Below are 13974 nucleotides of genomic sequence, written 5' to 3' on the forward strand. Positions count from 1 at the left end.
TTAAAAAGATTTTGAATATTTATATTTAATCCACGAGAATATTTTTTAAGAGAGCGGACAGGAAACAGAACAGAAAATAATTTTTATTTGCATATGTGTATAAATATTGAATACAATATTTATATTAATCCATATATGTATTTAGTAGTCGTAATTGACATTCGAAAAAAAGAGGGAAAATTCGAAAGGTTGTAGGTTGAGATGAGTTGGTGTTAGTTGGTGTCCGAGTAGATCGAAGTCAAGATAGCTCAAGCGGTTGGAGCGTCGGCGTATTGCGCCGAAGGTCGTGGGTTCGAATCCCTCTCGTGACAACTTGCTTTTTAATCTCAACCAAGACCTTAGATCAAATTATAATTTAATTATAATAATTATAAACAATATTTGTTTATTTAAACAATTTATAGTGAAGCTTCTGTCTGGCGACACTAGTGAAGTGACATTTCAACTTTTTTTCTTTTAGGAGTAAAGAATTAAACTAAAAACCCCGAAATCTTTGCCAAATTAGTGGGGGAATTATACTTTATTCTCCTCTACACGTATTTATCTGCCGTTCAAGCTATAGTTGCCTATTTGGCAGCAGATTTTACAAGACTCGGCTGCATAGTTGAACCTGTTGTTTTATTGTACATATCCTCCAAAAAAAAGGAGTAGTGATATTTATAGAGGTATTGTGTTAAAATAAACCAAGAACAGGATGGAGCCTTGACGAAGGCTAGTAGCAGTGTTGGTCTAATGGTAAAGCGACGATCGAAAGGAAACTCGGAATTGTCAGCATAGTACGTATAGGTGAATTATTTTTATTTTGTATGTAGGGGAGTAATATTCCATCATATTTCCTAGCTGAACAGTGATACCTAGTTTTGGCGTTAAAATCTGGCATAATGATGCGTTTTTCATTCAGTTTCGTAGCGATGCAGGTACCCCTTCAGCCTTGTTGCTAAATAGGATAGGTTTATAACTGTTCATCGTTATGGGAAAAATAACAGGGTAAAATAAAATAACAAATGTCAGGATTTATTGAATGAGAAAGGTTCATGTTTAGATGACCAGTCGGTATTGCATGAATGGGGAATAATCGGAAATGAGAAGAGAAATAAAACGACCTTTTATTAAAGCAGCAAATATTTTCCGGAGCAATATTTGTTAATGTATGTTTTTTTTAATAGATCTTAGGCAAGAATAAGAAGCCTTTTGGCGTCGAATTAAGGTGGATTTTCTTTTTGCAATCTAACCAGAATAAGAAATTGAAAAATAAATTTAGTTATGGGTGTCTGTTCAATTAACAATTCTTTAATTCACTACTTTCGTGGTCCGCTTGACCAATTAATACATGACAATTAATTAAGGTTTTTAGTTGAGATGAAAAAAAGTTAATGGTACGAGAGGGATTCGAACCCACGACCTTCGGCTAGATACGCCGCTGCTCTACCACCTGAGCGATCGTGACCTTGATCCACTCGGACATCAACTCTCCATCTCAACCTCAACTCCCCATGTCCGAGTGGATCGAGGTCACGATAGCTCAAGTGGTAGAACAGCGGCTATCTAGCCGAAGGTCGTGGGTTCGAATCCCTCTCGTGCCATTAACTTTTTTCATCTCAACTAAAAACCTTAATTAATTGTCATCAATTAACAATGTTGAATTTTCAAAGTTTATCATTCCTATTTTACAAGATCAAGACTTTCGTATTAAATTGGCTTTTTAAAGCAATCCATATAACTTTTACATTTACCTATAAAAAATGTATATGTTCATATTGACGTAAAGTTATATAATAAAGTATAGGTGTAAAACTTTATAGCTCTAAGAAATACTCATAAATTGAAATGTTTCTTTAGAACGTAAAATATTTTTTATTTTATTTATTACTTGAATTTATATTGCTTGAAAACATTATCTTTAAATAATATAATCGTTTTTGTATTTTTCTGTTACAGATCGCACCAATGGGGCTAATTTTGTGAAGATGGGAAACCACTGGAGACTTCTGGTGACTTGGAGTCTCATAGGAGCTCTGGCCGCTTCGGGACCAGACGAAAACACTCTGCATTTCAAATTCACGCAACCCGTGTATAATGTCACCATACCGGAAAATTCTCTCCGTAAAGCCTTCGTCACCCCACAAGAAAAAATGGGCATCGTCCGCGGGGACGTCAATATGGACGTCAGGTTTAAAATCGTGTCAGGGGACAAGGATAGATTTTTCAAGCCGGAAGAGAGGCTCGTCGGAGATTTTTGGTTTCTGCTTTTAAGAACGCGAACTGGCAACACTGACGTCCTAAACAGGGAACGAAAAGATAAATACGTCCTCGAAATAAAAGCCAACGCGACTAAACGTGACGGGAAGAAAACTATCCTCGCTGAAGCGGAAACGACTGTTATTGTGACAGTTCTTGACGTCAACGATTTAAACCCTCTTTTCTACCCCACGGAATACGAGGAAATAGTGCCGGAAGACTCGCGATTGCACGAAAGCATAATTAGGGTTTCAGCAGAAGATGCTGATTTGGGGAGGAACGGTGAGATTTATTACAGCTTCAAAGAGAGGACGGAACAATTCGCCATCAGTCCCACAACGGGGGTGGTGACGCTAACGCGCCCTTTAAGGTATTCGGAAAAGGCTGTGTACCATTTGACCGTTTTAGCCCAAGACCGAGGAGCAGGCTTTAAGGGGGGTGGAAAACCGAGCACTGCAAAGCTAAAAATCATAGTAAAACAAGTGAACCTCTACGCACCTGAGATCTCCATTCACCATTTGCCGGACATAGTAGAAAATTCCAACGCACATATTTACGCCATTGTGAAGGTGATCGATCGAGATGCTGGGATTCATGGAGAGATTAGGAGTTTGGACATCGTAGACGGCGACCCCGATGGCCACTTTCGGATTAAACCGGGTTTTTCGAAAAATAGACAAGTCGCCGAATACAATATCGAAGTACTTAAACTTTTAGACAGAGAGAAGTCGCCTCGCGGTTATAACTTGACATTAAGGGCCGTTGATAGAGGTATACCCCCACGTGAGACATACACTTCCGTTCCTATTCGAATAGCCGATTTGAACGACAATTCCCCGATTTTCGACAGGGAAATCTACGAAGTCGACATTCCAGAATCTGCACCGGTCAACTCTCCTATAATTAGGTTAAAAGTGACTGACGCCGACCAAGGGAAAAACGCTCAAACGTTTTTGGAAATAATCGCCGGGAACAAAGACGACGAATTCTACATAAACCCGGATACAGGGATGCTTTACACCAACGTCAAAATGGACGCCGAATTGAAATCTATGTACACTCTTACGGTAACGGCCCGCGACCAAGGTAATACGGGCACGAGAAAACAGTCTTCAGCAAAGGTGAAAATAAACGTCGTGGACGTGAACGATAACGATCCTTTATTCGAAACTGTGGACATGGAAGTGAACGTCTCTGAAAACGAACCCATCGGGACGACAGTGGCAAAAGTCACTGCCAAAGATAAAGATTCTGGAGAAAACTCTTACATTTCATACAGCATAGCCAATTTGAACTCAGTCCCTTTTGAAATCGATCATTTCACCGGTGTCGTGAAAACTACGCAAGTTCTGGACTATGAATCGATGAGAAGGACTTACGTCTTACGAATTCGGGCTTCAGATTGGGGCCTTCCCTACAGGCGTGAAACGGAAACTCAAATGAGAATTAACTTAAAAGACATAAACGACAACAGACCCCAGTTCGAAAAAGTCGATTGTTCCGGCCAAGTGTCGCGATTCATTCCGATCGGCAGTGAAATTATCACACTATCGGCAATAGATTTCGATGCGGGAAACATAATCAGTTATAGGATCGTCGGTGGTAACGAAGATAACTGTTTTTCATTGGATACGACTAGCGGGGTCGTAGCCGTGACCTGCGATCTGTCAGATATCGGTGTCAACGAACGTGTATTAAACGTAACCGCCACAGACGGAACGCATTTTGCCGACGTTGTCAGTGTTATAATTAAACTGGTCAACTACAAAAGGACGTCCAAGCCCCCGCGGCTAGACGCCATCGATGACACGAGCGGATTCGACTGCAAAGACACCGGTGTCGCGCGGAAACTGACCGAAGTGCTGGCCGCTTCCGATAGAAGTAATTCCAACAATCTGGGACGAGAACACGAAGAATTCGCCATGATGCCGAGTCGTTATGGCGGAAACGTCCATGCCCCCGAGTTCTCGAATTTCCCTGTCAACATTCAAGTCAACGAATCAACGGCTATCGGGACGGTACTCGTCAGGATACGGGCTAAAGACAGGGATCTGGGATATAACGGCAAGCTGATCTACGGTATATCCTCTGGCGATAGCGATTCCGTCTTTCGTCTGGATCCCGATTCGGGAGAGCTTAAAGTCGTCGGCTACCTAGACAGAGAAAGAGAAACAGAATACATTTTGAACATAACCGTGTTCGACCAAGGAAAACCGCAGAAGTCGAGTTCGCGGATGTTGCCCATCACTATACTGGACGTAAACGACAACCCGCCGAAATTTAAAACCAACTTGGCAAGTTTTCGAATTACGGAAAACGCGTTGAACGGTACTGTATTCTTTAGAGTCAACGCGACAGACATCGACGAAGGGGACAACGCAAACATTTTTTACAAATTAATCACCGACACGGATGATTTCAAACTGGATTCCAAATTGGGAACGCTGTTTGTATCGGCTCCATTAGACCGGGAGCGTCAAGAAGTCTACGAATTAGTAATCAGAGCGACAGATTGCGCGGGCAACCCCGGTTCGATCACAGCCCTCCATTCAGACGCTATAATTAGGGTAATAGTCGACGATGTTAATGATAACGTACCGTCGTTTTCCCTTCCGTCATACACTGTAAAAGCAAGAGAAGACGTCCCTGTTGGCAGTGTAATTGCAGTACTTAGTGCCAACGACCCCGATTTGGGATCCGGGGGAGAAATAAGATATTCTATAATTGGTCAGACCGATGGAGATAACGTTTTCGTCGTTGATACCCTAAGTGGTACGATACGCATAACGAAGCCGTTAGATTTCGAAGACAGACAGGTGCATTCTTTTACCGTCAGGGCGACCGACCGCGGCACGCCGGCGTTGTCCTCGGAAGTCACCCTCATCGTCGAAGTCGTCGACGTCAACGAAAACCTGTTTCCTCCCGTTTTTCCGGACTTCGTTATCGCAAGCTCGGTATCGGAAAACCAGCCCATTGGCACCCTCGTGACCAAAGTCAAAGCCACCGACGCAGATGCGCCTAACAGTGACGACTCCAGGGTGGGATACTCCATCAAAGGCGGAGACGGTCTCGGATTCTTTTCCATCGACGCTGAAGGTGAGTTCTCCAATTTACTATTCACACAAATCAAAAATTTCTAGAATAAGTTTTTTTTCTCTAACTCATAAAATGGAAGAAAACGTGCTTTAAACCCTATAGAAATAAGCAAAGACCGGATTTTTGTGCAATAAAATGGAAAATGTGTAATGAAGGTAAAAATTCTCATTTGACGTAGTAAAATTTTTAATTAAATAACAAAATTAATTATAATCTTAAACATTGTTTATTTCATAATCAATCGATTATAAACTACATACTCATTTTTCAAACACATCCTGTACAAATATACAATTTAATACAAAAATATACAATTAGATATGATATTAATAAAGTAAGTTTTAACGTTTATAAAATATGCAAATTAATGTTTTCATAGTAATTCACCACCACAGAGTTGATGTGGTAAGTTTTTTCTGACAGGTTTTCTCCAGTCATCGATAATGTTTTCCAAAAAGAACGATTAACTTTACAACTACGCTTTTTAATGGGCATTGTTTGTGTAACATAGTTTTGCTGCGAGCTTTGTAAAAAAAATGCAATTTTGCAACTGATGGAACAAAGCGATGTCGAAGATAAAACTATTTCCTGGAAAATTCCAGGCCGCCTAAATTAAAATTATATTTTTAAATGTTGTTTCATGCGTAAAAAATTATCTAAAAATTAGGGATAAAGCTGCAGTTTTGTGCAAAATAAGAATATTGTAAAAAAAACTCTCTTTTCAAAATTAAAAAATTAACACTTACTTTCGACTAGTTAAATATTGCACGGAAATCCGGTCTTTAGAAACAATTACGCCCAATCTATAAAAAAAAATTAACAAGCGATCAAACACTATCTTTCCAATACAAATTCCAAACTTTCCAGTTCTTTTAAAGCCAAGATAAAAGATATATCGATGAATCTATTTTTACTTCTTCATCTTTAGAAACAATTTATGTTAAAGTTTCAAGTGATTTCCACATCATTAAAAGTTACTTTGCCTTTTATTCAATAAAGGATTGGCCTTTTAATTAAAATTCCTTCTGTTCACCAAATTCCAAGCAAACCGTTTTCTAAACATTTAAACGTATACTTAGTATATTATCTACCTATAGGCTGAAAACCGACGATGCTGGCGAAGTGCATGCCTTCAAACCTGCTTAAGTAATTAAATTTTAACCAGATCGCTAGATGTAACTTGACTAAAAAAATGCTCGTTCACCCCAAAAAAAATTTCGCGAAATAAATCTTTATAATTTTAGCGTAGGTAGTTGTTTAGTTCTTTCTATGTGCTTTATTTTTATTATACCGTATGATATAATAAATTATCCAAGTGTTTGTAACATTTAGAAAAAATGGTAAACATATTAATCAATTTTAGCTTTTTTTTTCTTCGCCGAACCCCCTGATAAGGATCAGAAATTGCTATGAGGAAGGTTGGAAAATAAACGTGTCGAGTCTGCAATATTGCACTGCTACTAAATTAGGTTCGCCATACTTGTTTGCGTTTGTTTTTATTACGTTTGAAAGAAGAAGTTGTGCTCTCTTTGAAGCAATTGTTTGTTTTTTTAACCTCTTAAACCAATGCTTAATGCATGGTGGGACTTGACTCTGTTCTTTGCGAGATATCTCTTTTTTTAAGTACTTTATTTGCCCCCAAACGCCCGGTATTTTTGATGGCTTAACATTCCTTTGAGTTAGAAGAAGCTTCCTGCCCCGACTTGAAAGCTGCCTGTCGCACCTCGTTTATATTTCGTAATCATTTTTACCCTCGTTTTTGATATATCTTTATGGATTCGCATGCCTTTTTAGGGTAACTTTTATTTTCCGTTCTTTATAAAATCCAAAATCTATTCTAAACGTAAATAAAAAATAACTAAAAGTTGTATTATTTGTTTATATAAACTACATCTAGTATTGTGAAATCAAATATTAATCTATTTACTACGTGACTTTACTTTCCTTCCAGAGTATTTCTTTTTTCCTTTCCTTTTTTCGTCCTAATTTATGTGAGTTTATTTTAACAATAAAGACAAGACACCATGTTACACTAGTGTATCGAAGGTATATTTTATAAGAGCAGGTGGGTTTTATTGTTGAGGCTGACTGTGTGTGACAAAGCGTGGCCTCACGTGCCTTAGCAGCTTTTTCGCGAGCAGTGGTCTCAAAGCCAAGAAATAGGAATTTAGTATTCTACAAGCGTGACGCAGCCCATACAAACGCTCGCCTGACCTTAAAAAAATCAACCTGGGTTTAATGTAAACATGGTATCACATATAGATTTTACTATGAGAAAGCCAATTGGAACAGAACGTCTCTGGCATTGACTTAGTGACTCCAAAGGGAAACGAATTGGCGCTTCCGTCCGTAAAATGCCAGTAGATGGCAGCCTGTAGAGAACAAAAGATGCCGTAGTTTACCTTTATCACAATACAGTTAGGAGGAGGTCGTGTTATGGTCTGGGCAGGAGGTATTTATGCTGGAGGCCTTACCTTATCGACAATGATTGTTCCACCTAACGTATTGTCAGACATAGAGGAAGACTAGCTCGGCACCTACGGCTTGCTTCAACATACATGGAATGGAACAAAAACAACTTAAAACAAAATATTTTTGTGTGAAATCGTAAAAAAAGCTTCAGCTCACCGCAGTCTTCAAGACTAAAATTACAAAATAAATAAAATATGTATGAAAAAACACTATATTATTGGATTGCTTTATTTTTTACAAGTGAATACAAGGGAATTTTATTATATATACTTATATTTTAGACCTTTAATGAAAAATAATATTATTTAATCTAAGAATTTATTTATGAATATTCAGCATAAAGGCTTAAAAAATTTATCAACTTAAGTTTGAACCCGTCGTTAGAACCCTCGTTGAACCTTGTTCAAGTTGATCAACTGAAGTTTGAACCTGTTTTGAAAACCTTCGACGAGTCGTGTTCAAGAGAGTTGATCAACCTTTGGTTTGAACTACTAGAGTTTGAACTAGTGAGAACCTTCGTCGAACCTTGTTCATCGTACGGCAGAAAAGTGGAACTAAACTTTGAACCAGTTGGTACATGACTTGAAACATGTAAACAGCCGTGATTGTCTAATTTTACACTACACCTGTTGTTTTGAATTTATAAAACAGTTTAAAAAAATTGATCCTTCAATGGAGAGGAGCCAGTTGACATGAATTGAAACATGTAAACATCCATCATTGTCCAATTTTACTCTACACCTGTTTTTTTGTATTTATAAAACAGATTTAAAAAAATTGATCTTCGAATGGAGAGGAGCCAGTTGACATGGCTTGAAACATGTAAAATCCATGATTGTCCAATTTTACACTACTCCTGTTGTTTTGTATTTATAAAACAGTTTAAAAAAAAGTTGAGCCTCCAATGGAGAGAAACAAGAGGAAAAAGAGTTTTATCATAAGCATCACAAAGTTTAGACTCACCTATTTATGCAATTTTTGTATATATTATAAAAAATACAGATTAGAGAGAAACTGTTATAATGTTATAAAAAAATTCCAGATTCACTATTGCAAATATTTTCCTATTTCCTCGGAATACCAGCCTACAATTGTTTGCTAGTGTGCTATTCACCAGTTATCATTTTTCAGACCTTATTAATAAAAATAATACATATCATGTGTAAGTAAGGTATGAATAAATATTGTGCCTAAAGGGGTTAAAAATTAAATTGAAAAGATGCTCTAAACGGTGAATATTTTAGTATGAGGACGAGTAAAAAAAAAAAAAAAAATGACCGTTTGAAGAATTAAAATTAAATTTATTTTACATATCCAGGAAATTATTTTCGATCTCGTAAATATAGCCCATCGTACTCGTTGGTTAATTGGAATCTAGAGGCCACCTGTTCAATTTCCCTGGGGGCAACACTCTTCGGTAACGATTGTAAAAATGTTTTACCTTTTTAAACGCATGAAACGTTTTTCCAATGAGCATGTGAGCCCTTGCTCGGAGGTCGTAGTAGTACGAAGGGGCAAGATCAGGAGGGTTAAAAATCAAGATTTCTTCGATTCCAGGCGGAAAATGTACGCCCGGCCGCCATTTTTGACACAGAACTTACACATTATGTAGTAGTTGTTTCGAATATATCTCAGAATTTATAGAACCATATGAATGTTTCGTGTTGTATATGAATGGCGCAGATATTCCTATTGGAGGTATTAATGTCCTAATATATGTTGGGCATGGCGTCAGTCAACTTAACGATCCTTTTTTCTATTATGATCAATTAAAATTTCAAGGGTTTTGTCGGAATTCGATCCCTAAATCACTAGAGTGGGAAATCGGCGTCCGAAGCCCTAACCATTCGATCACTGCAGTCCATGTAAGAATGGGCGTATTGTATTATTGGTTTTATTGGTCGGATATTGACATATTTGTTTCGATTTGACCACAATAAGGAAACGGCTATGTCGCTAATAATTCAAAAGTTGCAAACCTTTCCTGTAAAACTCGCTCAGACGAGGCCATATGTTGAATGAAATAAAAATGAAAACAGGGAAGAAAGAAAGCGCACGCCTAACAGGTTTTTCTCAGAGAAGTGCAAATCATATTCCCAAGATTAATTTGGTTTCTGTTGATCTCGACATTTCATTTATTTTTAAAATGGCATCCAATACCTTTTCGAGCCAAGGTATTGTACGACAATTAATAGATCTCAATGTTCAGTGCTTATTCCCGGCGAGTCCTGTTTTTATTTATTTTTGTGTTGTTCGTTTCTATCGATAGAAAACCTGTATTGATGGTGGTGTAGAACCAATATAACTCAAAATTGCACAAATCCGCTTGTGTGCTTGGAACGTAGTGTTTTATTATTGCATACAGTCGATCAGGATGTCTAGGGATCGAACTTCTGAACTCTCGACCTAATAGACTCTATTGCGACCATGATGATTTAATTTCAGCCAAGTTCATATTGAATAATGGAGTTTTTATGAGGATGAACAGCTATAGAAAAGGGGCCTCCTTGGTAAATCACCTTTTGTCGGCTTTCTAACTGATTGAAAGCTAGCCATTGAGAAGATTTTCTGGCAAGAAGAGTGACACTACTGTTATTATTAACAGGATATCAAAAATTCATCCTTCAATATCCGTCACCATGGAGGTTTTATTAGAGAGTTATATCGGGATGAGTGACGGGATCCGCACTTTTAATAACGATATTCCATATAAGTCGCCTAACAGAACTATCTCATTCGTTTCAAAGTAGTTACAATTTTTCATTTATTTATCCTTTATTCTAAGTTATATTTAAACGTCAAACAGTACCGTGTTGCAAGAGTGAAAGTTAAAAAAGCCGTATTAATTTAAAATTTCGAACTTTATGCCGTTCAACAGAAGGTACTATTTTTGGACATATTAAATTCCACGAGTGTTTTTCGTATACGATGCATATTCAGCGGGACTTGCTGCAAAACTTCATGCTCCGCTTAAACATTTTTTTATTGTTCGCATGGTTTTACTGAATAAATGAAATAAAATAAACCTTGGGAACAAGTGAAAAACCTAGCTGAGAAAAATTCCCCACGAGTTAAACTTTTATAGGACTTTAAATGAGAAAAGTGCAAGCTTTTACTGGTATTAGAAAATAGCCGTTCGCGTCAGTGAAAGTAAGTACTTTTCTGCAGGTTCTTTAAGAAAAAAAAATTACAGATGCAGTTTAAAAAAAATACATATTAATAAGTGCGGTGATGTCATCGTTTAGGCCAAAATCTAATTAGCCTGTCAATTAATTTTTATTATACAAATGATTTCCGAAACGGCTTTTGAACTTTCTGACAGCTATAGCGTCTATATTAAGAAAGTTATACCGCTGTGTCTGTATTTTGTGACTGAGAAGCAACACAAAGCGGAGTTGACGTCCATGAAACTTTGCGATAAACAGGTGCGATAAACGCTTTGAAGCCCGTACTCATTATATTTACTGTTTGTAACATCATTTCTAAAAAATCCTTTCATGGAACTCGCTGAAAATTTGTTTTTAATTAAAATGGCGTAATTAAAAATGTCTCGTAGTGTTGATTTGACCGTTTATTCGAAATGCGCGCGTTTGGAATTAGAACTTTTCGAGAAAAATCTCAGCTGCGATTAACTATAAACAAATTTTTACCTATTTTGAAATTGAGCGATTGAATTTCATATAAGAAAACAAAATGCAATAAAAAAAATACCAGTAGTGAACTTAATGAAAAGGTCAAATAATCTGTTAAAAATGATGAAAAAAACGTTTACTTTTTTTAAACTATTTGGTCGAGTTTACCACGCGAGCGGTTCTGGATTTTAATCCCGTCACAGCCATTGGCTTTGTAATTGGGAAATAGGCTCATTTTCTCAATTTAAATTTTCCTTTTACACATTGAAACGAAAGCTATCGTGATTAACCTTCGTCGAACTTTGTTCAACATAGTTGATCGACTAACGTTTGAATCTGTCGTGAGAACATTTGTCGAACCTCGTTCAATAGACTTGGTTAACTAACGTTTAAACCTGTCGTGAAAATCTTTATTGAACCATGTTTAACAGAGTTGGTTAACTAACTTTGAACCTGACGTGAGAACTTTCGTCGAACCTTGTTCAATAGAATTGGTTAACTAAAGTTTAAACCTTTCGTGAAAATCTTTATTGAACCACAGCGTTTATCAACTGAAGTTTGAACCTGTCGTGAGAACCTTCGTCGAACCTTTTTTTTTTTTTTATTCGAGCTGATCTAAAAGTCGTTACTTAAAGAACATTTGTTTATAATTTATATTTATATTGTTATATTCTCACACAAACCTCCATTCAAGAAATCTGAAACGGCATTTTCGCCTTTTTTTGTTTCTTGTATTAAATAATCTTATGAAAGTTTAACCTGTTTATCTGTTAATATAGAAACACCGCGTTTTCGAGTTTGGAATGGCACTAATCGTGTCTGTAATCTAGAAGATAAATCCACTCGATAAAACATCCCACTTTTCTCCAAAAGTAATTTCAAGTCGTAACACATTTACCGGAGGCGGTGAACGTCGTCTTACCAAAATACCCCATAAAAGCTCTGTCGGATTCATGCCGAGAAAACGGGCTAGCATATTACGTCAAGTGCTTGACAACCGCGAAACATGAGGACCAGCATTATTAAGAAATTCTCACCAATAAATTGCCAAGGCCTGCTTTGGCAGTGGAATAATTGAAATACAAGACCAGAGTGGCTTAATTATAAGACGTTTTAATTGTAAAAGAATGGACAGAATGTATTATACCTTTTTCAAATTTGCAGGCACACCATCCCCATTTTATAATAAATATAATCCAAAATATGTTGGGTTTTTATTTTTTTCTACGTATCACGGTTAAAAACGTAAACCTTCTGCCAATTCCGGGGTCGTATTTTAATTTTCATTCATTCACCGTTTCCACAATTTAGTCTAAATTGATATTATAAACTCAAGACTCAACGTAACATTATCGCTCGAACGTATATTTAATTTTTTTCACCATTGGTTTATTATCTATATTATCCACCTTCTTATCTTGAATCAACATGAAGTGGCGCGATATTTTTCTTCTCTATTTTTCTTTTATGCAAAATTTAGTTCTTAGAAGAAGAAGAGGAAATATATTTTTATTCTGGGACGGTATCCCCTTAGAACAATACAATGGTTTAACTGGATGGAAGTTCCGCTAATCATAAAGTGTAAAATAGAACACAGCGAAAACAGTATAAAACAACTTCTTGGAGGGAAAAATAAAATGCAAATAAATCCATATAAATCAAATACACTGACAAACAGTCTAAAAAAATATTAAAGTTAAAATATTACAAATTTTATTTAAAAAATTATGAAAACGACTCTGTTCGAAAGAGAGTGATTGTATTGGAGGGATTTGATGGAATTAAGACAGTTAGCAATTCGTGGCTAGACGAATAGAATGAAGGAGGGAGTTCCACAGTTTGTGAGTGCCGATCAGGAAGGATTTTTCGAAGGAGTGGGTTTTGTGTTGGAGGAGATAGGGGAGAAAAGGTCACTGGGGATGATCGGGTTTTGTAGGAGTAGTGAGAGGATTTGAATTGGAGGGATTGGAAGATGTAATGAGGATGACAGGTATTAAAACAATGAAAAAGCAAGGATCATAGGAAGTACTGAGATCTGAAGGAAGAAGAGAGCCAGGAAAGACCCGAATACAGACGAGAAACCCGGGACATCCAGGAGGTGCCGAACACGAATCTGACAGTAGTTCATGATTCGCTTCAGGCGCTTACTCTGCCTCTCCGAAAGTCCCCAGTATGACACACAAGTGTAATCGAAGAAGGAGAAGACACTAGGAGTTTACGGGTGGAGAAAGGTAAGAAAAGCCAGGACGGACGGATAGGCTGCGGGAGGGGATATACAGCGGGGGGATTTGGGAAATGTGATAGTGGCAGGAGAGGTTTTGGTCGAGGATAATCCCTAGGTTTTAGACGGAGGTACGAAAGAGGTTGAGTTGGTTATTTATAGTGTGAGAAGGGACATTAGGGAGGGATTTGAGGAGAAGTATGGATCCGATTCTTATGGCCGAGGACTTAGACGGATCGAGGTTGTGGGAATTTTTATTGGCCCATTGGTTAAGAGTTCGTTCTGGATCTTTGGGATGGCCAACGGTAGGTAAAT

General features: G+C 37.4%; 1 protein-coding gene across 1 annotated transcript; it reads left to right on the forward strand.

The window, feature by feature from the left end:
• Positions 1 to 1967: 1967 nt before the first annotated feature.
• LOC106663274 (fat-like cadherin-related tumor suppressor homolog) lies at positions 1968 to 5378 on the forward strand. The gene has a single exon (XM_014387977.1). It carries the CDS (start codon positions 1968 to 1970, stop codon positions 5376 to 5378), a length of 3411 nt encoding a protein of 1136 aa, XP_014243463.1.
• Positions 5379 to 13974: the final 8596 nt, after the last annotated feature.

This window comes from Cimex lectularius, unplaced genomic scaffold (assembly GCF_000648675.2).
Source record: "Cimex lectularius strain Harlan isolate CLEC.00 unplaced genomic scaffold, Clec_2.1 scaffold310, whole genome shotgun sequence".
In the NCBI taxonomy this organism is placed as follows: Eukaryota; Metazoa; Arthropoda; class Insecta; order Hemiptera; family Cimicidae; genus Cimex; species Cimex lectularius.

Bases quoted from the DNA above. Each gene is read 5' to 3' on its own strand.
- LOC106663274 (XM_014387977.1), top strand. From the start codon at position 1,968: ATGGGAAACCACTGGAGACTTCTGGTGACTTGGAGTCTCATAGGAGCT.